Genomic DNA, 24,681 nt, shown 5'->3' with positions numbered 1-24,681 from the left:
GCACTCATGAAACCAGGTGGTGTTCATGGCCAAAACGAACACAACAGTGAGAACCAACTTTGTTTGAGAGATAATTGTGTGATTTCTATTGTCTTTATTTACGCCGAAGGTCCACAGTTCAAAGACATCAAGTCTACTGATTGACCGAGTAAGTCCGATAGGTCTCACTAGGGAAAGTTCAAAGCCTTAGACTACTTCTCCCAATGCAATGTTCTCTCATGGAATAATCGCACATTGCATCTCATGCATACACGAAGAGTCATGATATATGAACTTCTCATTCATGTGGGGGATTATTGGGATTTTAGTATCCAAAATCCATAAATTGTGAATGAGAAGTGTGGATGGAAATAGTCCCATATTGGATAGAAGTTGTGATGGGAGATGGTTTATTTAGATGAGCCTCTCAAATGGGTTTGGGCCCCAAGGGGTACCCCACTTTTGTGGAAAGGAGAGGACCTACACCATGCTAGGTCGGTCCCTCCGCGTGCGCCGTCGCCGCCGTCCGGCTCGAACTGGGTCCATTCCATCAGTTTTTATTTTTTCCCGAACAGGCACGTTTTGTTAGAAATTATTTATTTATTTATTTTGGACAAACAAACATGTCTGTTCATGAGGGTTGGTTCCCCCGAACGAAAACCGCTTCGGTTCAAGCGAGCCTTCATTGCTCGCGACTGTGCACGAACCGAACGAAAACCACTTCGGGTCAAGCGAGTCTTCATTGCTCGCGACTCTTCATTTTCGCTATTTATAACCGAACTATTCTGTTCGGTCTAGTGACTCTTCGTGGCATTTTTATTCCCGCGAGACTTTTTTCCCGACACACTCTACACATTTTCATTTTTTCCGCACGGCATTCTGCTGCATTTTCTTTATCGTTGTCATTTGTGCAATTATTCTGCGAAGTTGTGTTCGAACATTTCCTTTGAAGAAGTACCGCTTCTTTGGAAAGGCGATCCATTCTATCCTAGGAGACAATTGTTTAACAATCTTGGGTACCGGTAGAGGGGACAAATTGTCTTAAGGACACAACGTGAATTCGTTGGGTTAGGATCATTCGTCGACATTCGGATTACTCGTCAGAACATGATTTTAGGTTTGTCGAATAACTTTGTTTTGCATAGACAAGCACTATTACGTGACAACACATGTGTGATGGAATTTATATACTTCAAGAAGAGAAGGTGGCATGGAGGTTTACTTGTGCATTGGAATGAAGCCATGGTTTTGAATATGCACTGGTACTGCCAAGCGCCAATTCTGGCAGTTTAATGACCCATATACCCCGCAGATAATATAGTTCTCATGTTTTTCCAGAAGAAAGGATAGGACATAAATAGAATATTATCTAAGACAAGTTGAAGCTTCTCAGTAATTAGGGTTAGCCCCTTCTTATATCTTGGTGGCACATCAACTGGAGTAGCCAAATTTTTGGTTCAGTGGCAGGCGTTTGAGTTCAGACCTCCAAATTTGCATAAGATAAGACTTATTCATTAACAGAAATTTAAAAGACGAATGTATTTAGAGCTCACAAAAAGTCGCGTCTTATGAATGCGTTTTATCTTTTCTTTTCTTTTCATTTTTCCCTTCTAGAGCTTACTCTGAGTTCTTCGATGTAGAAGATAAAGAAAGAACCCATGCTTCTTATTTCGTTCGTGGTTTAGAAAAGTCGTGAGAGAAACATAAGTTAGGATTGTCGACAGCTTCAAAGTTGGACAAATTAGTCGCAATTAAAAATTAACAGACGAATCGTAACTAAAGAAAAATCTATATAGCTAGATTGATAAAGGAACAAAAATTGTTTCTTGCTCGATGAAGATAATTCAGCTGATTTTCTGACTATATTTGAACCAAATATATTCCGAAACAGCACATCCTTTTACAACAAAATAAATGTTCAGAAACTGCATTGAACTTTACTATATGTTGCAGAGAATAATTCAATACATTGATCAAGAAACCCTTTGTAAAGCTGTACGATTGAGCGGCTAATTCCTAGCTGAAGCAACTTTATAGGATGCTGAACTTAACAGTGCTGATTGTAGTTGTAGTACCCTATCGATGAAGTAAACTTCTACAGGCACTCTGATAAAATTTGCAGAAGAATATGTTATTGAGGATAGGCAGTAGTTATTTGATCTGGGTCCAGCACGATCCCGTGAGCTGGACCCAAGAAACTACGATGCGTATTTGCTGCTGAAGTAGCGGGTAGTTGAACGGATGGAGGAATAGGCATTTCCGAAGAGTGTCCAGAAATACAAAGAGCACCAGAATCATCTTGCTGCCAATATACCTCAACCATGACGCCTCTAGAATTCTCAGCTGATTGCGTTCCAGAAATCCCCACAAATCGAGCTCCCACTGGGATCTGAACCAAATTGCAGTATAAGAACAAAAGCTTTGGTCAGGCTGATGAACTTACAGTCAGTTTTTTACAAGTCGTTCATAACTTTAATAGGCTAATACAGTCTTCAAGGACACATGACATTTTAAAGTAACTTTACCAACGCTGTAGCCTATAGTCTATAGGACTTTCCTCGTATTTAGTTTCTCACCTGGACTGAGGTTCCAGATGTCAAAGTTAGTGTCACCAAGCGTCCTTCAGTTGCAGCATTTTCTAGCTCTGCCTGCTTTGCAATATTCAGAAAAACTTCCTCAAGAGTCGTCAAACCAAGCTGGATATCTGCTATGCCAAACTCTTCCTGTTTATCTTGGAGCTCCACAAAAAATTTCTGTTGAAAGCATATAAGCTGTGTTAGGAAAAGCGAAAAAGGAGTCTTACGAGGAAAACAATTTAGATAATCTCCATACAGACGTTCTTCATGTAAAGTGATGTGAAAAACTATCATTTCAAAGTTTGGTTCAATCTATACGGCAGTGATTGATTACTCCTTAATCTACGAAAGTTAACACTTGAATAAATTTTAGTGCTCCCATGACAATCTTGAGCATTTAATTGTCATTTTCAACCCAAAAACATGTATCGGTTGCAATTAGCAAACAATTCTCTTGACTAAGGACAAGGAAAATCTTGCCACTGACAGTGCTTATAAGAAGGGTGTTAACATCCAACAGAGGAGCATTTCTAACTTTTCGGTGACAATACAATATCCATGCATAAGTCAAATTAGATAGAAGTTACAAGAACATCATCCTGCTAGACCAAATAATGTAGCTGTCAACAGCTCACAGAACTTGTAACAGCATCTCCATCACTGTTTCCCAATTCTTTTCAACATTTAAAAAGACAAAAGAGCCTGAAAAGGATAGGAGTCAGCGATGGGATTAATTACCGTCAAAAGTGCTTCTCTATCATGGGGTATAACAAAAGTCAGAAAGGTCTTGTTCTCCTCTTTTGGTACAATATCCAGATGCTGTGAAGGAAAAGGAGAGCCAGAAATTGGCACCAGATGAAGAGAAAGCTGCACTACAAAGAACAAAAAGCTGCCCTATCTGCTCACCCACAGTTTTGAAGAATTGTTTCACAGCCTCCTGATCAGTCTTCAAAACCACATCTCCTCCAGGAGGACTTGCACCATTGCTGGCAGTGAAGCTCACATTGGCAATAAAGCCCGTTCCGAAGCGAGATTTGAGCCTGATTGAGGTTCCAAGGCAGTAAAGTCTTCCCTTGGCCATTATTCCTATACGGTCACTTAAAATATCAGCTTCTTCCATTGAGTGTGTCGTTAAGATGATAGCGCGTCCTTTCTTGGCAACCTCTATTATGTTCCAGACATGCCTCCTTGTAACTGGGTCCATGCCTGTTGTCTGCAGCAGAAAATAAAGTACCTTTCAGAATACTCCACACACACAACATTTGTCCATTAAGGAGAAAAGAAGATAAGACGTCATCCACGTACGGGTTCATCTAAAACCACTAATTTGGGTTCACCAATAAGGGCTATAGCAACACTTAAGCGACGTTTCATTCCTCCACTGTAGCTCCCAGCTCTCACTTTGCCTCCTTCTGTTAGTCTGACCTCTGCCAGTGACTTTTCAACCACCTGAGCAGAAAAGTCAAAAGTGGTCCTCAAATTAAACAAACAGAAAAAAATTTCTCTTAGTGTAAGATTAGAAGCAGATTCATAAGCTCCGAAAAAGTAGAGGAAGTTGGGAGCATGTACCGATTTGATTGAAGCAGGGGCGAGCCCTTTAATATTTGTGAAAAGGTAGAGATGCTCTTCACCAGTCAACAAGTCCCAAAGGGTATCAAACTGCAATTGACAATAGATTTTAGGACAGCTGTTCATTCGTTTTTTACAAATAATTAACTATAACTGCAAGGAGGATAATTGCAATACAGCCAAACCTACATAGCAGAATTATGCTCCTCTGCTGTTTGTACTTAGATGCAAAGGTGATAAAAATGGAGGAGAAAGGTTAACCTGAGAACAAACTCCGATAATTTTTCTGATGTTTGACATGCCAATCGAATTTCTGATAGAGTAACCATACACCAAAGCTGTTAACACAAGACAGCAATATGACATTATGCACCGCATTATTGATACAAAAGTTTTGTACTACGCCAAAAAGAAAATAGCCAACTAAAAGCTATTACCATCTCCCCCTGTAACTGGGGTGATTCCTGTCAAACAATTTATCGTCGTAGTCTTTCCAGCACCATTGGGTCCAAGAAGACAAAACAGCTGATCTTTGGCAACGTTCACCCACAGCTCCTACAGATAATTTAAAAGTAACAGCGGTTACCCTATCCAAGCATAAATCAAGTCATACAGGATACTCGTGTCTAGTGTTGCATCTGTCATCTGATAATTTCGTACTGAAATAGTACCTCACATAAGTTGATGAGCAATTATTAGAGGAAAAAAGTGCAGATAACTGGAATTGCTTAGTTACCTTAATAGCATGGTATGTGGATTTCCTTTTGCATTTACAGCAACCAAGTCGAGTGGTCCCAGGATAAGTCTTCCCAAGGCCACGAATCTGTACTGCGACATTAGGATCAACTAAGCCTTCTTTTGCTTGTGCTTTCACAATACTTTCCTCTTGGAGAACATCTTCGTCATCCGGAGTAACATGCTCCAATGGGGGAACTGAACCAATGCAACTACAAATGCCACCCTCTGTCAAGACAGGAAAGACTACCTCATGAAAACATGTAGAAGGAGGAAGCATGCCCTCACATCAGAAATTTCAAACTCTACCTTCCCCTTTGCCTCCACCTTTCCCCGTCCAGTAGCCAGGATTTAAGAAATAAAACATTGACTTCCTCACTCCAGATGCATTTGGGAATACATTATCAAAATAGATAGCTAAAATAAACCACACAAAGAAAGTTGCCACAAGCCATATATAGATGTCGTTCTGTTAGACAAGAGTAGAAAAAAAAAGGTGAATGTGCCTTAGTATGATGTAAGACGACAATAAAACAAAGCGAAAACGGCTCAGCAGCGATTTGAATGACTATTTGTTAATGTAGAAACTTTTGAACTTCAGAGATACTACATACAATTGATATCACGCATTCTGTGTCCTTTGGTGCGCACTTCGCACGCCTCCTCCAGCTAATTCCAGGATCGTCGGGGGTGGAAGTTGCTTGAGAGAGCAGCTTCAGAGCTTCAGCAAGGAGATTCGGTGGAAAGAGTGACCAGATGGCTCGGTAACGATTATCGAAGATTTGACTGTAGGGAAATCCATACGCCGTGACAAGCTGCAAGAGCCAAAAGCAAAGATTCTCAAAATAAATATCACTCTGAATACATTACCAAAATATCGGGAAGTCAGGATATCTTGCCTGAGTTAGAAAGCCAATAATAAATATGGAGAAACCCACAGTTGTGGATGAAGAGGCCTTGCTAATGAAGGCTGACAACATGAAGGCAAAGCCAATCTAGTAACAGAGAAGAACATGTCAATATATAAGGCCATGTCCTTTCACTATGCCGCCTCAAATAAAATAATCCATTATAACATGGCATAAGAGGTATCGTACCATATTGAGTTGGAATAGGAAGAACAACAGGAACACGACAGGGAAGCTGTTATTCAAGAAAAAATCAAACTGAAACATCATCCCGAAGAGGACTATGAACAACGAAGAAAGGATCGTTATGATGCCCTCCCAAGTGAGCCATGAAAGCCAATAGGCAGTATCGTAAAGGCCCATCATGGTCATCGCCTGCAAAAATATAAAAAAGTGAAGGTGAACGCTTTATAGGTGCATAACAATGTTTCTGTAAGCCAGTAGCGTTCAAAGGCAATATACCTGGCGGAGTTTCAGCTCCTTTTCTGTGATCAAAGAACTGATTTGAAGTACAAAGCTAAACATGGCGACTGCAAGGAAGAAGGCTGGCCCAACAGTGGCAACTGCAGAGAAAATTTCAACTGCAGGGTGTGCAAATTCCTTCAGCCCAACAACCCAACTAAACTTTGAATCTGCAAAGTGAAATATTACGTGGCATGACAGGTCAACAAAGGAACAGGTCCAATCTCATCAAGCATACAGGACCATTCAGTGAAGCAACACGAGGATGAGATACCTCCAATAAGAGACCGCGCAATTTCCCGCTCAGCCGCAATCTGAAGAGGTATCTGAAACTTGAAAGTGGGATCCTCATATTGACCTCGCTTCATAACTGGAGTGGAGTTAGTTTGTATGCCATACCGGATGACACTGGAATTCATTTCCGTGAAATGCAAAGCTCCAGGACACCGCATAGGATTACTGTACAACCACGCGTCCACTTCCTCGGCCGTTCCAAATGACAAAACCTTCAGACACAGAACTCACAGAGCATCAACTGATCGCATAGGTTTTTGTACAACAAAAACCCAAAGTCTCAATGTCAAAACAAGTTCAAATTACCACCCAACCTAATTCGGGAGGCACTAACATTTCTCATCATTTTTTCCAAAACTCTATTGAAGTCCTGCTTCGGAAGATTACCCACGCAGAAACTTGGAGTTGCACTCCTATTGCTTTCTAACCAAAAAGCACTTTCATCATCTACAGTGAAATACAAACTACACAAAGGCCTCTATGTACTACAGCCAAGCCATGTAAAATGTTCTGCAATTTTTCATTGACACGCAGGATAGTAGACTGCCTCCTCCGCAATGTCGACATAAATTGCACCGAAAATCTTAAAAGCCACAAAATGGCACATACACAGACACACCCACCTTGCTCTCAGGAATGGGCCTGCCGGGGTTATTGTTCCTTATGCTGTCCACGATCCCCGCGACCGCGCCGCTGGCGTTGCCGCTCCAGACGAAGTCGAAGCAGGGGGACCTGACGTAGAACTTGTCCTCGCAGGGCGGGATGGGCGGGGACACCAGGGGCTCCGGGTCGGCCACGCCCTCGAAGGCGGCGGACCGGGCGATGCGGGCGTGGGTGGCCTTCTCGACGCAGAAGATGAGGAAGATGAAGAAGAAGGAGGAGAAGAGGTGGAGGAAGGTGGCGCGCCTGTTCCGCCACGACAGCAGCAGGTTCTTCCTGAGCAGGGCCCTGTACTGCTGGAGCAGCAGCGGAGCTCCGCTCTGCAACTCCATGGAAGAAGAAGAAGAAGAAAATCTCGAGCCCTCGATCGATGTCGAGTTGATCTGCTGTTAGATCGAAGCCGAAGTCGAGAGCTTTTTTCTGCTCTGGGTTTTTTCGAGCTCTCTCCGACAGAGCGAGTGTGCGTGCGTGCGTGTGTATACTGTTTGTAACGACCGAAAATGGCGCGTTTTGGAAACGGACGGCCGAGTCGAAAAGGGGTCTAGAGTTGTGGGAATTTACGGAATTTTGCCATTGGTTGTTCTTAATGTAACAAGGGTGAATACCGTGAAAAACTTCAAACCGGTACACCCTTGATAAATTTAATTAAAACTAATATTTTGACCATAAAAAATCTCAAATTGACACATTTGTGACAAATGTACCTTCTAATAAATTAGATTAATACCATGAAAAATTACAAAGTAATATACTTGTGACAAACGGAGGGTAAAATCACAAACCGATACGCCTAACAACTGTCACGTGTCATCGAACTCAAAATTTTGACAGTTATATTTATCGAAAATGAACAGAGGGTAAAATTGTCGCAGGTGTATCAGTTTGGGACTTTTTATGGTCAAAAAATTATTTTTGAATAAATTTATCATATGTGTATTAGTTTGTGTTTTTTTATGGTATTAACTCATGTAATAAAGCAGACGAAGACTTGTAGCCATTGATCGTAGGTTGGTTGGGATGTGAACTTAGGAACCTTCCGAGCATCTTCTTCTTGGATAAAACTGGTAATATATAGGACTGATTAACTTAATAGAATGGTTTTATCTTGAAAAGCTTTGAAAGCTTCGAGCCTATTAATGTTCAATATAACTACCATGGAAATGGGAAGTCATAGGTTGGCCAATCAAAACGAAACAACCTAATCCCCGCTTGATCTTTCCTTTTTATGGCAGATTTCGTGCAGCTGCGATTGCATCGGCATCTTCGTATCCATCTCTCCTGCTAAATTATTTATATCATCGATTGTCCGACCCTTCTGGGTTAAGAATCATATATTACTTGCTAACTCAACGCAGTTCACAGCCGAAGGACCGGTCGGGTTGATTAGCACCTAACGCATCAGCTCGTATCTTCACGAGATTTGATCGCGGCTAATTACTCGACAGTGCGAAGGCGACTTTCTTAGGGGTCATTCTTAGTTTAGAGGCCTGTCGGCAAGAGTGATTGCCGTGGCTTATTTGGTGCTCTAAAACTCCGGGACATCCAAAATAAAAATTAAAAAAAAAACAAAAAATCGATAAGGATTTACAAAACAAGTGGAAGATAAAAAATTTCAATTTGCCATGCGTTGGTCGCTGTGGAGCATGTGATTTTTGGTTTGGGTGGGGGGGGGGGGGGGGGGGGGGCAAAGGCTAATTTGGTAATTGAAGGCAAAGAGGGTAAAGGGCAAAGCTGTCAAAAGGCAAAGGCCATTAAAAGTTCAAGAATCTGCAGGATTATTAATTTCCATCAGTCAAGAAGTCAAACAAAATCGAATAGATGATGAAAGCTGACGTGGCGAAAGTCGTCCGATCATGTCTCGTCCTTTGATCCTTTCCTCGTGCTTTGTCTTTTGTCGCTTCGGTTGGAAAATCGGTTTGAACTCTCCGGACCGCTCGATCAACGGTCGAATTGTCATCTAGTGCTCCTCTCTCGACCTGTCTCAACGGCTACCTTTTGCGCGCTCGCGAGCGAGAGAGATGGATCGAGATCTGCTGAGGTTAATACACTCCGCGAAACACCCGAGCCACTTCAAGCAGATCCACGCTCTGGTCATCACTGCGTTCCCTTCGCTCGCGTCGATTCTGGTCAGGAGGCTGTCGAGCGTGCCTATGGTGGACTATGCCCGGAAAGTGTTTGATCGAATTCCCCAACCAGATGAGAACTCGTCTAACTCGCTGATTTCGATGTATACTCGGCTTTCTTTGCACGAAGAAGCCGTGGAAGTACTCAGATCGATGATGCGGAACGGTGTTTGCGTAGACTCCTACACGGTTCCGCCTATTGTCAAGTCTTGTTTATCGTTGGCAGACTTTGATTTAGGAAAGCAAGTGCATTGTTTGGCGATTAGCTGTGGATTAGACGCGGATGCCTTTGTCCAAACTGCTTTGATGAACTTCTATTCCGGGAGTGGTGAATTAGCTTCTGCTGAAAAAATCTTCAAAATGATGGCTACGAAGGATCCCGTTGCTTATAATTGTTTGATTTCTGCCTATTCTAAGTCGGGCGACGTTTTAGCTGCGAGAAAGATGTTTGATGAAATGCCCAATAGGTCCACTGCTTCTTGGAATTCTTTGATCTCATGTTATGCCTGCAATGGGGACTATCAAGAGGCATTGAGGATCTTCGAAAGGATGAAGGATGAGAAGTGCAATCCAAATGAAATCACTCTGGCTTCGGTTCTTTCCATCTGTGCTAAGCTTGGGGACCTCAATGCTGGGTCGAGCGCAGAAAAGTTTATTGATGATAACAACCTTTACCGAAATACGATACTTTCTACTGCAGTTCTGGAGATGTATCTAAAGTGTGGGGCTGTTGAAGAAGCGCGTCGAGAATTCGACAAGATGAATAAAAGAGATGTTGTTACATGGAGTGCCATGATTGCTGGCTACGCTCAAAATGGGAGACCAGAGCAGGCCTTGAAGCTCTTTGAGAGCATGAAGAACGAGAACATTAAACCTAATGACGTAGCACTGGTTAGCATTTTATCAGTTTGTGCTGATTCAGGTTCTGTTAAAGCTTGTGAAGAAATTGGCCACTATGTAGAGAGTCAAGGCATGGCTTCTAATGTCTTCGTAGCATCTGCCCTTCTTGATATGTATTCAAAGTGTGGGAATATAAGCAAATCTCGTCAGATATTCCTTAATATGCCCAAAAAAGACACTGTCACCTGGAACTCGATGATTGTTGGCCTGGCTACAAATGGACTTTCAGAAGATGCATTTGCTGTCTATAAGCAAATGATCAAAAATGGAGGCCAACCCAATGATATAACATTTGTTGGACTCTTGACTGCCTGCAGTCATGCAGGTCTTGTTGAAACGGGGCTTGAAATTTTCAGACACATGAAAATTGATCATGAGATCGTTCCTCAAATAGAACACTACGCTTGTATCGTGGACCTCTTTTGCAGAGCTGGTAGATTGAAAGATGCCTATGATTTCATTTGTGGAATGGAGGTAGAACCAAATGCTGTGATATGGGGCTCTTTATTGAGTGCTTCTAGAATCTACATGAATATTGAGCTAGCTGAGCTCTCAGTTAAGAAGCTGGCAAAGCAAGATCCTGATAGTTCTTGGTATTATGTTCTTCTATCAAACATTTATTCCGGTACTAGCCACTGGCAAGAAGCCCTAAATGTGCAAAAGATGATGAAGGATAAGAAAGTGCAGAAAGTAGCAGCTTATAGTTGGGTAGAAGTGGATAACAAGCTGCATAGATTTTTAGTTGGTGATACGTCTCACCCTAGAAACACTGAGGTCTATGGTACTGTCAATGGGTTGGCAATGCAGTCCAGATGGGTCAATCATGATTTTGACTCTAGCCTACGACTGTAATGTTTCTCACATAAAACGCTTGAAGATGCTTCATTGAGCTGAGGTAGTTGGAGATCTCGCTGGACGGCGACAAGATCATTTTTCTACACAAACAGCTCTTGCTTCCTTGTCTAAGTTGAAGAAATATCTGGTACTCTAGGAAAATGAGGAACATTGCCTAAACCTTGGAAAAATATTGTACATCTGAACTTAAAGGCTGAGATGACAGACAGGTATGCGACAATTGGCCCCCAAGTTTGGTACGGGAGGAAAGAAAAAGTAGAAACGTCTCTTGGTTTGGAGCACATGAATTGCCCATGAAAATGTATTTCAAGTCACTGCTTAATCTCAACAAGCCCTTCATTTACGCCCGATGGTGCATGGTGAGGCAATACTTTTGGCTTATCAGAAATATGCCAGTGCCACTGCTAATTGTCACAATAGTTGGTTAGTTGCTAAAACTGATGCTGCGTAAAGCCTGTGAAACTTAGATTTCCAAAATTATTCAGGTTCATAATATATGAGCAATCAATCATTTCTTGCTTACATTTTTCGCGGATATGGAGCTGAATTGCTGTGCGTTTACATCATATCAGACATAATTCAAGGTAATGGCTCATATTTTTTCTTCCCTACATTCTGAGAAGTTATTATTGTTATATACATTCGTTTTTGACTTTTTCCTCATCTGCACAATTATTCAATACAGTTGCCATTCTTACGTGTAGAAATGGAACCCCAAAGCTTTCCTTTTCTGAAATTTTCTTTTCCATCCCTATACATCAAACAGGAGAAAAACCTCAAATTTTATCTTTGAAGTGCTTTTGCAGAAGGTGTTCTTTTTATGTTGAAATGCTCAGGTAAAACATGCTGTCGCATTAAAAGTCAATATTGTTTGTCATTTACTAATAAGTTTGCATGCTAAAGAATGACGGCATAAGCCTCTAGAGTGGTGGGCTGGAAATTTTGGTCTGTTCTGTGGCCCACATCCAAAGTGTGGTGTTTCAACTTGTACATTGAGAACATGTGAATGCTTATTGCCTGTTGTTGCAAATTTTGCCCCTATCGTACAGACTTTCAGCTAAGCAAATGAAATATCTGTTCAAATCGATTTGGTGACTTAGAAATGTATTCCCGTCTGCATTTCTGGGTATACCTCCATGGTCAGACATTGTTCACAGGGTTTATCTAACACTTCACTTTAGGCATGAGGTCAGTCATCTATTTGAACACAACCAATGTCTTCGACTTAGAACTGCTTTCCTGGAAACTCTGCTCTCTCTTGCATGAAATAACACTCTTAAGATAACACACTTGTTCTTTACTCTTGAACACTGTGTCATTGCATATGATATTTGACTATAATTTTCTTAGGAATTAAGGAATAGTAACTACTCACCTGGTCAATGGCTGCATCACTGCCTAATCTACTAGATTTATGTTCCTTATATTTAATATTTAGGTTCTCTCACAGTGATGAATGGCAAAGGTGCTGTTGTCCAATGCCTGAGCGCCATGTGCATAGTTTATTTGCTTTTTGTATACACAAATCAATAATTCTCTTACATCTTCTACTCAGTTTGCTTTTCAGCATGTTGCTGTGTGCTTCAATCATATTTAACTTCAGTTTGTTACTGAAAATGACGGGCTTATTCTTCTGGCTGAAGAAAATGATCAGACTGTCAGTTGACTTGGCTTAGACCAACAAATTGTTGATTATTATTATTAAAGCGGGTGGAATTCTGCAAATATCACCTGGAAGCAGAAGTTTTGCACTTCCCTTGACAACAAGGTTCAAGTGAAAGCGAATATACTGAGGAGATGGCAAATCTGCACCTCTGCAGCCATTGACTGCTATGCAACGTGTTCTCATTGGGCGGCTGATCGAGAAATATGGAGATGACTCTCAGGTTTTTCTCAAATCAAATATTCAGCTACATGATTGTTCTGCCGTTAGTGCAACTTGTGTTGCTTATAATGCTCTTGTTTTCCTCAGGCGATGTTTAATGATACAAAGTTGATTGCGATGCAGCATTCAGTTGCAACTTTGGAGAAACTGTGCAAAAGGTATCACATGTACAAAGATAAGAATCCTTTGATACTTTCTTGTAGGAGGTCCAATTTTGCTCTTCATATTCTGCAGTAGGCATTTAGTAAGTGTTGTCTTCTTCATTTTCTCTGGTGCTAGTAGAAGAGTCCATGTGCTGACTTATTTGGTTTAGTTGTGGGTTATCAGACCCAGTACTTCGATCCTTTTTTTTTTTTTTGGCTTTTGAGACAGTTTTAAATTAACAGATTATATCTATTTCCGCTGAGTGCATGACTTGCCTACTCTCTTTTCAAATATTTGTGTCAAAATGTCTTTCGTGGGAGTTGATGGAGTTGTCTGAACATCTTTGCTTACGATCTAAGTTTGTTTCATGAATAAGTCTCATGTAATGATGTACTGGACCCATGGAAAGATGTTTTCGAGTTTGACAGGCAGCACATTGTGCACCACGCACGTAATAAGGTTATGCTGTCTCTTTAATGGATGAATACTGAATGCTTCATAATAAACTAGAATCGAGTCACCAAGGGTATCAATGCTCAATTATGGAGTGATTAATTTAATTAGTTGTCATAGATCTTGTGAAGGCAATCGAAATAGATGCGGACATATGCACGTACTGCAGGTGATATTTGCATGTAAAGATCAGAGAAATGGAACAAAGTCATGAATCAGTAGCTTCTTTGTTATTAATTAAGCCATCTTTGCAGAGTTATTCTAATTTAAATCAGATCTTCATTCAGATATTTTGTGATCAGAGCTTTCCAGTTCCGACGTCGCAAATGAAATAGGAGCATATATATAGGATCTTGATCACCAACATGAAGTGCATACGAGTCGGAATTTTTGATCTAGTAGTGCTCTACAAACTGAAGCGAAAGCCTTGTATTTTGATCTATGTTTAGGTATTCATCACAGATGGAGCTCTATCATTGTGATCATAATTCGTTGTAACTATGCAAGCAATTAACAGTTAATCTCTTATTACTATTTGTGCTGAAACTCAACTCCATCTTTTCATATGTATGATGTTTAGTGGTTTGTTTTGATAGAGGATGGTGATGAAAGTTCCTAAAAAATTGGTGATGGAAGGTGTCTTATCAAATTTGGTGAAAGAAATCTTGCTTTGATTCACTACCCTAAACGAACCGAACAGACCTGTATTTTCTATTTGGGTAAGATTCGTTTAGGGTCTCATTTCGAGTCACAATATACACATACCCAGATGCTTGAATTCAGCTCGAGTATCACGAAAACCCTAAACCGAATAGAATCGTTGACATCCCTATCACCTATTTTCTTGTCCATCATATTTCACGTGTTGTTTCCTAGTGCCCGTATGGTAAATATGTAATTCAAGTGTAAACAATGTATGTGGACGAGGGTATATTTGACTTAATGTAAAGTCCCCCGGGGTGTTTTCGAACATTCGCTTCAGACTCGGGAGGAAAGGCAAGGCGCGTGAAGGGCGAAACAGACATTTCGCGAAGGGCAAATCCGGTACACCGCTCTAATCAGAAACTGTCGCTTTAGTACCAAAACGGGAATTAACGTTATACTTAGGGGCATATCCGACAAATGACGCCTCTCTCCACTGTTTTTTTTGTTCATCCGACGCAACGCAAGAAGTAAAGCGGGCGAAGCTCGGATTCCTGGAGAGACCCTTCTTGCGGAAGATCATCAGAGGGAACACATTGGCCGGAATCTTTCAAGGACGGCTCAAGAAGACACACCCAGAACACCAAAAGACTCTGTTTCGCAGGTTGAGTTTGAAATTCGCTCACTCCTCGAGAGAAGTTTGCAACGGTCGAGCTTACTGTGGGACTCAATGGCGGAGCCGTCGAATGGTCCGGCGAGCTTCTGGACTCAGGCCAATGCCTTGCTTCGCAAGAACTTGACCTTCCAGGTTCGCTCTCTCTCTCTCTCTCTCTCTCTCTCTCTCTGAGCATCTTTTTCTTTATGCCGGTCCTTTTCCGCGTTGAGTGGCGGGAGGGTGCGTCGGTTTGGCTTTAGTGAGCCGTGATTAGGATCTTGAATGCATCATTTCGTGCCTTGATGATAATTCTTGGATTAGTTTGGTTGGGACTGTTGTTGGGTGAATGTACAGTCGTCTTGATTGATGGATAATGTGCGCAGAACTGAGTCTTGCAATTTCAAGTTTTGATTTTGAGTTTGCGTCTCCATTGAACTTGGTTATTTTCCTTGTTGATGGTTACTATCTCGATTAATTTTATTGCGATTTAGTTCAGTATTACGAAACCACTGTGGCATCTTATACTGGAATAAGTTGTGGCTCCTCCTTTTTGGTATATGAGTCGACTTTATCGTGTGAGTAATGCTTGCCATGGTTCTTCGTGCTTATACTTTAATGGGCTACGAGTATATCAAGATCTAGTGCTGTATTAAACGGTGCTTGTTCTTTGACATTCGTATCTCTTTTAAATTACATAATTTCTTTCAGTATAACTGGATGAGTCCATGATGCAGCTCATAGAACCATTTGTGACCACAAGTCTGCCCTGATTCCACTAGCATGCTCTGAAGTTAGGATGGAGTAAAAATACCATGCACAATCGATGTCTGGCCTTCTTATCTTCAGTTTAGCCCCCGGGAATTTAATCTTTGCTATTTGAACTTTTTGGAATCCAGTAGCCAAATCCTCTTTTGTGTAGAAAGCATAGAGTTAATTTGAAGCCAATATGACCTTCATATCTATCAGTATAACCTCTTAATGGGCCCCGGTAAGGCTAAACAGGACATATATCATGCTTTATGTTACAGTAAGGTCCAACAAATTCAACTAAGGATGATCTGATGACGTTGTTTATACTATCCTTTCGCAGAAACGGAATATTAAGACCAATATCCAGCTCATTTCTTTTCCATTTGTCCTCTGTTTACTCCTTGTTCTCATCCAAATTTTGGTCAACCATGAACTGGACAAGCCTGGCAATAAGTGTGGCTGTGAATGTATTGATACGGATGGAGATGGGCAGTGCAAGAAGGTGTGTGGGATTCAGTACTCCACCGTTGATCAAGCGGGAACCTGTCCAATACTAAATCCTCCTGAATGGCCTCCCCTATTACAAATACCGGCTCCACAATATCGTGCAGTGAAGACGGACTTTATACCATTTAATGACTTGCCTAATGATTCCTGCAGAAGGACAGGGTCTTGTCCTGCGACCGTACTCTTTACAGGAAATAATCGATCTCTTGGAGAAAGTATATTCACTGGCTCCTCTATATGGTTTTTCCTTTCCTTTAAAATTAAGATGCTACCATTTGATAGTAGGAGAAACATTTCTAAGTTTTGACTTTGTTTTTAATGTTATGTTTTCAGTTTTGGTGGGGAATATGGTTCCAAATTCTTCTACTCTGAATTCTTCTGACGTTTTAGGCAGCTTAGCCCAGAATGTCCTGGTAGGTTTTCCTTTCGTCTTTGTTTCACGTTATACTAGGATCAGCAATTACCATATTCCTCTGCTGCTAATGTGGCTTCTGAAAATTTTCAGGGTACTGCTTCAGGGCTCAACTGGCACAACTATCTTGAACCTGCTTTTTTCTCTGACCATCTTGTGTACGCGGTTCAACAGCAGTGCACAGGAAACTCTTCATTGACTGTTGCTATTCAGGAATCCTCCATACCATTTCAACTGGGTAGGAAAATTCTTTCTTTACTTCTTTTTGACATGTCTGAAATGCATTATTTCTCTATAAATAGGTTTGCCGCCAATTTTTGTGATTCTTAAAAAAGGAAACAAAAATATGGATGTGCATCAATGCACAAAGTTGAAATCAGAGGAACTGATTCTGATTGCTAAGAATATACTTACACCCGAGGCACCAAGAAGAGGGAATGGGAACTTTGATCGGAAGCAAGAATACTCACCCACATGTGTGCCTAAACTGCTCTCTACTTTCTGGATAATGTTCAAGAAGAGAAGATAATGAGTCCAATGGAAACCTGTCCCGCACTGGTTTTTCAATTGATGCAAATAGATAAAATGTAAAAGCAAGGAACAAAGAGGAAGAAAACGAGATCCATCTGGGAATGCCCGTTTAGCTTCACTTCACTTTGTTTATTGTGATGTGGGAAACTTTGCATTCCTTCATAGAGAGTGCTAAGATTGTAGGTTTGCTACCTCAACATGAATTAAGATACCCAGTTATCTATATTTATAAAGCAAAGAGAGACAGTCTTGCATAATACATCAATCTCTAGCTATGTTATCTGAGATCTACCTGCCAAATAATTACTAATAAACAACTTTACGTGTAATTAACCTAGCATCTTCTTTGACCAAAAAAGATTACTCCTCTTATAATTCCCTAAAATCCAAATGTGTGACCTGTTAGACTATATGTTGCACAGTAGTTTTCCAAGAATCCATGCTATTGCTGAGAAGCTTCGTTGATGGGTAAATAAAAAATTTAGTGTAGATTGGTATGAATAAATTCTGGAGAAAGCTTGGTAAAGTCTAGAATCCTTGATTGCAAATCGTCCTTCAAAATAAAGCTGAATGATGCTTGATTAGTGGTTTTTCCTCAAAAAATCTGGCTAATTAAGTTTGTAATGTAAAAGGTGCAAAGAATGGCTAAACCATCTGGCTGAAAAGGAAAGCCCTTGAATTGGTTAATTTTTATTGATGGATTAGGGTTTATGGATGTGTGGGCCGCCCAAGTTGGGCTAACCCAGCCCATGACCCATCATGAGGGCCCATATCAAGTAACTGCTCTGGCAGTTACTTGCGGATCATGTAACTGCCCCTAGCAGTTCAAATAAACAAAAAAAGAAAAAGGGAAAAGATTGTAATCTCTATCTAAAGTGTAGAGCATGATTTAGAAAAGTAAAGAAAAACGACGTTCCGCTCTCTTCCCTGATGCACGATCCAACGAGGAACTCTCTCTCCTGCAATTGACAGCATTTAATATGTGGAAACAAAGGTATATTTGTTGTGTGATATACCTATCCAATTAGCTTTTGCAGATTTTCTTGGGCATATTTCTCGATTGTTCGAGTTTCGTTTTATTTAGGAATCCATTTCCTTCAATTATATACTTATTTATGGTCATTCCCACGATACCTATCCTTCCTCCCCTCCAAAATCAAAGGAAAAATAACCTTCACTTTGATAACTGTTTATCTTTTTGTTGTGCATTTAGATGTAAGTTGTGCCCAAGGTTTGCATGTTTGGAGAAACAACACCTCAGCAGTAAATGACGAGCTATACAAGGGCTATCAGAAAGGGAACAGAGAAGGGCAAATTAATGAAATAGTCGCAGGTCTGGCCGCTGCTTCTTTTGCTGGCTTCAGTTGCTGATTTATCAAATATATACAGACAATTCTAATAGCATGTTTTTCTTTCACAGGGTATGATTTCCTTAATACAAATTCCAATAACTTCAATGTGAGCATATGGTATAACTCAACCTATAAGAATGAGGCAGGAAATAAACCTATGTTATTGGTGCGTGTTGCACGATCTGTGAATCTGGTAATTGTTATTTCTTCCTTTCTTTTGTTAATCATTTTCCTATATGTCAGCTTGCATAGTTGTTCAGATAAACTAGGTGCAAGGAATAATCTTGGATAAACTAAAGAAAGAGCAGTTCTGCTTTTTCCTGTCAAGGAATCGATGCATGCTTTTCTTGAAAGTTGTTCCATGTTCTAGCAGTATGTCTCTGAGTGCAATGGTTCTTCCATTTTATGATTTTCAGATCCACCTTGCAATTTGTTTGAATAAAGCTCTGTTGACATACTGAAACCAGAAAGCCTGCTTGAACTTCCCTTTAAAATTGTATGACTCTTGCACGTCATCTCCAGTACTTTGTGAAGTATGAGTACATAAAAGTGTTTGTCCTAGGGAAATATCCAAGGCATAAATCACGAGCATTGATTAATCCAGTTACCATCTCTTAAATAAAACTTTAGTTTAAGGTTGTTCTCCTGTGAATCATAGTTCAACAAAGGTTTCTTTTCTCATTTAGTGATTTGTGAAATTTAGTATCTTCTAAATGTGCAAAACCATTAACTTATTAGTTATCCTGGTATATGTCTTTCAGGCATCCAGTGCTTACGTTCAGTTTTTGCGGGGGCCCGCAACAAAAATGCTGTTTGAGTATGTCAAAGAAATGCCTAAACCTGAAACTGAAGTGAGGCTGGACTTTGCTTCTCTTCTTGGCCCACTCTTCTTTACATGGGTTATCATTCAACTGTTCCCTGTAAGTGTTTATGATAGTGTACACATAGTTTCAAATGGCCACTTCTGTCTCTTTCTCAGCTTGACAATTTTCAGTTTAACTCGTAGAACTCTTTTAGTTAAGGGGCTCTCGAGCCTTAACATGGAGAAGGTGGTTTAGACAGCAGGGGAAGAACTTAAGTGTCAAGTTAACTCTTGTGATCATTTCTTTCTGCTGACTTATGTTTTGGAACTAGATATATGATAGTTCATGACTCAGGTTCCAAGTCTGCTTCCCGTCCTGATGCAACCTTAATAATCTGGTGTTTTTTTCTTTTTGTCCACAAATCCTACTACTAGACCCTCCTATTATTCCCAAGCTTTAGCCTCTTGTCTTGGTTCACCTTTTTCCCTTCTTATGATGCAGGTAGTCTTGACAGCTCTGGTTTATGAGAAACAGCAGAAGCTGAGAATTATGATGAAAATGCATGGGCTTGGTGATGGACCATATTGGTTGATTTCCTATGCTTATTTCCTTTCCATATCTTCAATCTACATGCTGTGCTTTGTGATCTTTGGCTCAGTCATCGGTAATAATCCGTCTAAGCTTCTTTTGTAGTTTGTTATTTTCTTGCAGTTATTCTAATTTGGTTGCACTTTTGCAGGTTTAAAGTTTTTCACATTGAACAACTACAGTATCCAGTTTGTCTTTTATTTCATCTACATAAACTTGCAAATTTCTCTGGCATTTCTGGTAGCGGCATTTTTCTCCAATGTGAAGACTGCTACAGGTTTAACGGTGGTGAAATTGATTTTTTGTAGTTGGTATCTTTTCATTTACCTGATGATTCCAGCTAACATCACTGACAATTTGAAATATGATGACTGCAGTGGTGGGTTATATATGTGTCTTCGGAACTGGTCTATTGGGAGCTTTCCTTTTCGAATTCTTCGTCCAAGATACATCTTTCCCAAGTAAGTAAAAGTTACCATGAAAAGAAAGGCTGATATCCAATTAAAATTGCCTTTGTGTTCTGGACCTTTTTTCTGAGAATCACTTCTTGAAAATTAAGACAATTGGTTAGTTGCATGGTTGATTTCTTAATCAACCCCATCGTCCCTTTTTTTCTCAGAGTTCTTCCATATGTGTGCGAGCTGCTTGTGTTTTTCTTTTGCCAACTTTAAACCCCTCACAAGTGGCATTTTCAGCCATAGTTTACATTGCCTGAGACAGATCCCTGATGGTGCATGGGAAGTAAAAGGTGGTGCCACGGCACCATCTTGCCTGTGGCGTGCTGCTTGTGTCGGTACCAAACAGCAACAACTTGGTAGGCATCCCACCAAGTGGGGTAGACTACCCAAATCTTTTTAAGACGTTGTGCGATATTCTTTATCAAGTATCATGTAAGGTCTATGTGCTTACTTTTCCTATAACCTTCTTCCACGTTTTTTAGTCTTCCACCGTCACTTTTGACCTGAATATCTACCCATAACCACATTGTCTCGCTAGAATATTTAAAGGCCATCATTCCATGTGTTCAAACCACCTCGAATGAGCTAAATTGAGAGAGGCTGGTGTTTGTAGTTAAAGTGGAACTTCTACAACAGTGGAGAGTAGTCAATTTTATCTTTATGAGCATAAATCTTCTCCTCTATTTTTTTGCACGAGAGTAATGTACCTTTTGTGTGAAGACCATGGTTGCTCCTATGGGAAAGTGTTTAATCAGACATCTATTTGCACAATGTCCATTTAGAGCAAGAGAAGGAATAGTTGATGCTTGCAAGATGTCATTTTCACTTTCTTTATGCATCTTGTTCAGTATTGCATTAGGGGTTACTTTACCGTATGAAAGTCTGCAGCCCTTCTGAAGTCAGTGCTTTGATGCTTCCTGTTTTGGCCACTTAATTTTTCTTTTCCTAATCAATTGTGTTAATCTTCTACAGGAGGTTGGATTATAGTAATGGAATTATACCCTGGCTTCTCACTGTACCGTGGGTTGTACGAATTGGCACAATATTCCTTCACAGGAAATTATATGGGGACTCATGGCATGCGTTGGGGTGATTTAAGTGATAGCGAAAATGGGTTGAAAGAGGTTCTGATTATCATGGTTGTTGAGTGGTTGGTGGTGCTTTTCGTAGCTTACTGTATAGATCAGGTCACGTCATCTGGAAGTGGAACTATGTCTCTCTTTCAAAGATTCCGAAAGAAGCATCCATCTTCTTTCCGGAGGCCTAGTTTGCAAAGGCAAGGATCTAAAGTCTTTGTTCAGATGGAGAAATCTGACGTCAGCCAGGAGGTAACTATTGCATCTCCTTTAGTTATTTTTTGGTAGTGGAAATAATGCATATTGATATTGCTTTTAAATACAGGCCCCAATAGGTTTGATATATAGAGTACCTTGACAATTGCATCATAGCTTAGACAGCAAATAGTGGGGTTGTTCATCTCTTTCAAAGGACTTCATTGGTTGTTTTCATCTTACATTTAAACGGTCTTTAACCTACAACCTACCTATTATTTTTGACTGCTGATTGTTGGCGGTTGAAGAGTTTCGTCAATAATACGAGAATTTTTACATTAGAAACGGTCTATGCTGGATGATCTCAAGTTCTAAGTGTGGTTATTTATTGTTCGAGTTGACTGGACGATGTAAGATGATTTTTTTCATTTGCATGAATTTTTCTACATAAAGTGAATGGTCTATACTGGATGTTCTCAAGTTCTAAGTGCGGTTAAATATTGTTCGAGTTGACTCGATGATGTAAGATTATTGTTTTTCATTTGCATGAATTTTTCTAGAGGGAGAAGGTTGAGCAGTTGCTGCTAGAACCGAGCACAAATCACGCTATTGTCTGTGACAATCTCGAGAAGGTGTATCCAGGAAGGGATGGAAATCCTGAGAGATTTGCGGTTAGAGGGTTGTCTCTTGCTTTGCCACCAGGGGAATGCTTTGGCATGCTTGGTCCAAATGGAGCAGGCAAAACCTCTTTCATCAGTATGGTAAGTGCAAATTTTATCTCTCTGGAAAAACGAGACTCATATTCTATTAACATAAACTTTGGAGCATCTCAACGGAGATTTCTTTTGTTAAAAAAAATGCTCAGAGATTGTTGTACGTTGTCCTTAAAACTCAAGAGACATCATTCTATCTGTTAACAGATGATCGGCCTTACAAAACCAACCTCTGGAACAGCATATGTTCAGGGGCTTGATATACGGACTCATATGGATGGCATATATACCAGCATGGGTGTATGTCCCCAACACAAGTAAGCTGGCATTTCGTGTTGTCTTACTGAGAATTTTAGCCCTCCCTACTTTTTGCCTTCTGATTTTGATTTAATGCATGAGTCCTGAATTTTCCTGTCTTTATTAATTAAGTCTGCTATGGGAAACCTTAACGGGGCGGGAGCACCTGCTTTTCTATGGAAGACTAAAAAATCTCAAGGGTTCAGCATTGACACAAGTAAGCTGTTACTTTTCTTTCTTGTTCTTTTCTCGTGTCTGTGATTCAATAGTTGAAGAACAATATATTTCCAAAGTTTCAGCATATACTCTTTCATCGTCATTCACTTTGCACTCTCATTTTGTTGATCTAGGCAGTGGAGGAATCTCTCAAGAGTGCCAACTTATTTTACGGTGGTGTGGCTAACAAACAAGCTGGAAAATACAGTGGAGGCATGAAGAGGAGGCTGAGTGTTGCCATTTCACTGATCGGAGATCCCAAAGTAAGTCTTAGAGTGTATTTCATTTAGAAAGCACCAAAGACCCTTCAAGTTAACATGCTTGTGCTATTGATTTTTGCTCCAAATTTGGAAAGGTTGTTTACATGGATGAACCAAGTACGGGGTTGGATCCGGCTTCAAGAAACAACTTGTGGAATGTTGTGAAGCGTGCAAAGCAAGACCGGGCTATTATTCTGACCAGTATGTTTCGAAAACTCCCTCTCTCTGTGCCGGCCCCCCCCCCCCCCCCCCGCTCCCCGTCCAGCTCTCACAGTATGCGTTTTTGCATGCATGCTGCGCACATGTGCATTAGGCTGTGCCTAAGTTTGAACATATTAGATAGAGGTCCCAATGGGTGCATACACGCTTAGAGAAACTGAAATATCTTGATTTAGGACTCCTGGCAAAATATTCTATAGCTTTAGTGTTTTTTTTTTTTTTTTTTGCTAAAGATTTCATGGCTTTTCCTTAGTTGAGAAGGAATACCAATTTTATTGTACACTGGAGGCTACATCACTCAAGAACTTCTTTGCTTATTTTCAGCTCATTCAATGGAAGAGGCAGAGGTACTGTGTGATCGATTGGGAATATTTGTTGATGGAAGTTTGCAGTGTATAGGGAACCCGAAGGAGGTAAATAGTACATGATACAATGTGCCATTGGACTGTTAACTGGATTTTTGCTGTCATTTGAATATTTTCCCCTTTTTCCCTTGAGTTGCAGTACAGATAGATGTCATCTTTCTTTTCCTGATATAGATTCTTTCCTTTGTTTCAAATATCTTTGCACATCTACCGCCTTCTGATCCCCAAGAAATATCTGGGTTTTGTTCCTCTCTATCTAATATTTGTCTCCACCTGCATTTGATTTGGGTTCCTAAAAGAACACGTTTTTACTCTGCAAATTCTGTGCTAGTACCCGGTTGGATATCTTTGTGCGACTGTAGTGACCTTGTCGAGGGGGAAGCTTCTGATGGCTAGTCAACCTGCTTTGTATGAAAACACCTGAATGTACATTTTTATTTTTATGACAGCTGAAAGCTAGATACGGAGGCTCTTATGTATTCACGATGACAACATCATCCACTTATGAGGAAGAAGTGGAGAATATGGTGCGGTGTTTCTCTCCAGGCGCTATAAGAATATATCAAATATCTGGAACTCAGAAGTTTGAACTGCCAAAGCATGAGGTCAAGATCGCAGATGTATTCCGAGCAGTTGAGAATGCAAAGAGTAGGTTCACAGTTCATGCTTGGGGATTAACAGACACAACCTTGGAGGATGTCTTCATTAAGGTTGCTCGCAGCACGCAAGCATTCGAGGTGCTGTCGTGATTGTTAGAAAATATTATATTCTGGCATGATCCAGAATGTCATACAGAATTTTCTTGTCCCTTTTCGTCACTTGTAGCTCCAGTCCATCGTTGCTCTACAACTCCAATATCCACCAGCTCACCAGGGTACTTTTCAACCGGCATAAAGATTAGCCTGCTTTAGAAAGTTTCCGCTTTCCTTATATGTATCAATTACAGTGTTTCTTCTGTATATTGTTACCTCCCTAATGAAAGAAATGTTTCTGATGTATTTACTTAGTACAAGTCACATGCCATCGATGTTTTTAAATTCCTAAACAAAATATCATTAACTTGCGCCTAATTTTCTGTTCTTGGCATCTAACTGTACCA

The 24,681-nt window shown here is 40.4% G+C and overlaps 3 protein-coding genes across 8 annotated transcripts in view; 2 read left to right on the top strand and 1 right to left on the bottom strand.

The window, feature by feature from the left end:
• The window catches only part of LOC115691374 (ABC transporter A family member 7-like), a 43,738-nt gene extending 19,158 nt beyond the window's left edge, over positions 1–24,580 (top strand). Inside the window, exons 1-19 of one of the 6 annotated variants that reach the window (XM_056314549.1) lie at positions 14,528–14,587; positions 14,714–14,993; positions 16,084–16,312; positions 16,431–16,510; positions 16,603–16,747; positions 18,254–18,373; positions 18,461–18,585; positions 19,154–19,312; positions 19,697–19,859; positions 19,935–20,060; positions 20,161–20,244; positions 21,214–21,569; positions 22,073–22,273; positions 22,433–22,542; positions 22,655–22,739; positions 22,873–23,001; positions 23,094–23,199; positions 23,542–23,630; positions 24,032–24,580. In XM_056314549.1, the coding sequence (XP_056170524.1) occupies positions 14,916–14,993; positions 16,084–16,312; positions 16,431–16,510; positions 16,603–16,747; positions 18,254–18,373; positions 18,461–18,585; positions 19,154–19,312; positions 19,697–19,859; positions 19,935–20,060; positions 20,161–20,244; positions 21,214–21,569; positions 22,073–22,273; positions 22,433–22,542; positions 22,655–22,739; positions 22,873–23,001; positions 23,094–23,199; positions 23,542–23,630; positions 24,032–24,331 (2,685 nt within the window). In that variant the 5' untranslated portion in view covers positions 14,528–14,587; positions 14,714–14,915 and the 3' untranslated portion in view covers positions 24,332–24,580. Of the gene's footprint in view, positions 1–14,525; positions 14,588–14,695; positions 14,994–15,930; positions 16,313–16,430; positions 16,511–16,602; positions 16,748–18,253; positions 18,374–18,460; positions 18,586–19,153; positions 19,313–19,696; positions 19,860–19,934; positions 20,061–20,160; positions 20,245–21,213; positions 21,570–22,072; positions 22,274–22,432; positions 22,543–22,654; positions 22,740–22,872; positions 23,002–23,093; positions 23,200–23,541; positions 23,631–24,031 lie in introns of those variants that run through there. The other 5 variants (XM_056314547.1, XM_056314548.1, XM_056314550.1 and 2 more) reach the window with 5 other exon arrangements.
• On the bottom strand, positions 1,814–7,622 carry LOC115691405 (ABC transporter A family member 2-like). The gene is made up of 16 exons (XM_030618027.2): positions 7,147–7,622; positions 6,504–6,735; positions 6,230–6,399; positions 5,957–6,142; positions 5,759–5,854; positions 5,474–5,674; positions 5,169–5,328; positions 4,861–5,087; positions 4,562–4,679; positions 4,386–4,462; positions 4,125–4,214; positions 3,861–4,004; positions 3,466–3,768; positions 3,294–3,374; positions 2,556–2,732; positions 1,814–2,368 (listed from the first exon to the last, which is right to left on the bottom strand). Exons 1-16 carry the CDS (start codon positions 7,513–7,515, stop codon positions 2,111–2,113), a joined length of 2,889 nt encoding a protein of 962 aa, XP_030473887.1. The 5' UTR covers positions 7,516–7,622; the 3' UTR covers positions 1,814–2,110.
• Positions 9,153–13,017, top strand: LOC115691421 (pentatricopeptide repeat-containing protein At1g08070, chloroplastic-like). Its single transcript, XM_030618048.2, has 2 exons — positions 9,153–11,645; positions 12,705–13,017. The coding sequence occupies exon 1, from the start codon at positions 9,202–9,204 to the stop codon at positions 11,056–11,058; it is 1,857 nt and encodes a 618-aa protein (XP_030473908.1). The 5' UTR covers positions 9,153–9,201; the 3' UTR covers positions 11,059–11,645; positions 12,705–13,017.
• Positions 24,581–24,681: the final 101 nt, after the last annotated feature.

Source organism: Syzygium oleosum, unplaced genomic scaffold (assembly GCF_021117445.2).
Source record: "Syzygium oleosum isolate NSW1041296 unplaced genomic scaffold, Sole_v2.1 Sole_v2.09, whole genome shotgun sequence".
Classification (NCBI taxonomy): Eukaryota; Viridiplantae; Streptophyta; class Magnoliopsida; order Myrtales; family Myrtaceae; genus Syzygium; species Syzygium oleosum.
Note: the sequence above shows the minus strand (reverse complement) of the source record. Positions and strands in the feature narration are given on the sequence as shown.

Coding starts and splice junctions, on each gene's coding strand:
- LOC115691405 (XM_030618027.2), bottom strand. CDS start 7,515: ATGGAGTTGCAGAGCGGAGCTCCGCTGCTGCTCCAGCAGTACAGGGCC. Junction 5,088..5,168: donor AGGTGGAGGCAAAGGGGAAG/GTAGAGTTTGAA, acceptor CTGTCTTGACAG/AGGGTGGCATTTGTAGTTGC. Junction 4,680..4,860: donor CCACATACCATGCTATTAAG/GTAACTAAGCAA, acceptor AATTATCTGTAG/GAGCTGTGGGTGAACGTTGC.
- LOC115691421 (XM_030618048.2), top strand. CDS start 9,202: ATGGATCGAGATCTGCTGAGGTTAATACACTCCGCGAAACACCCGAGC.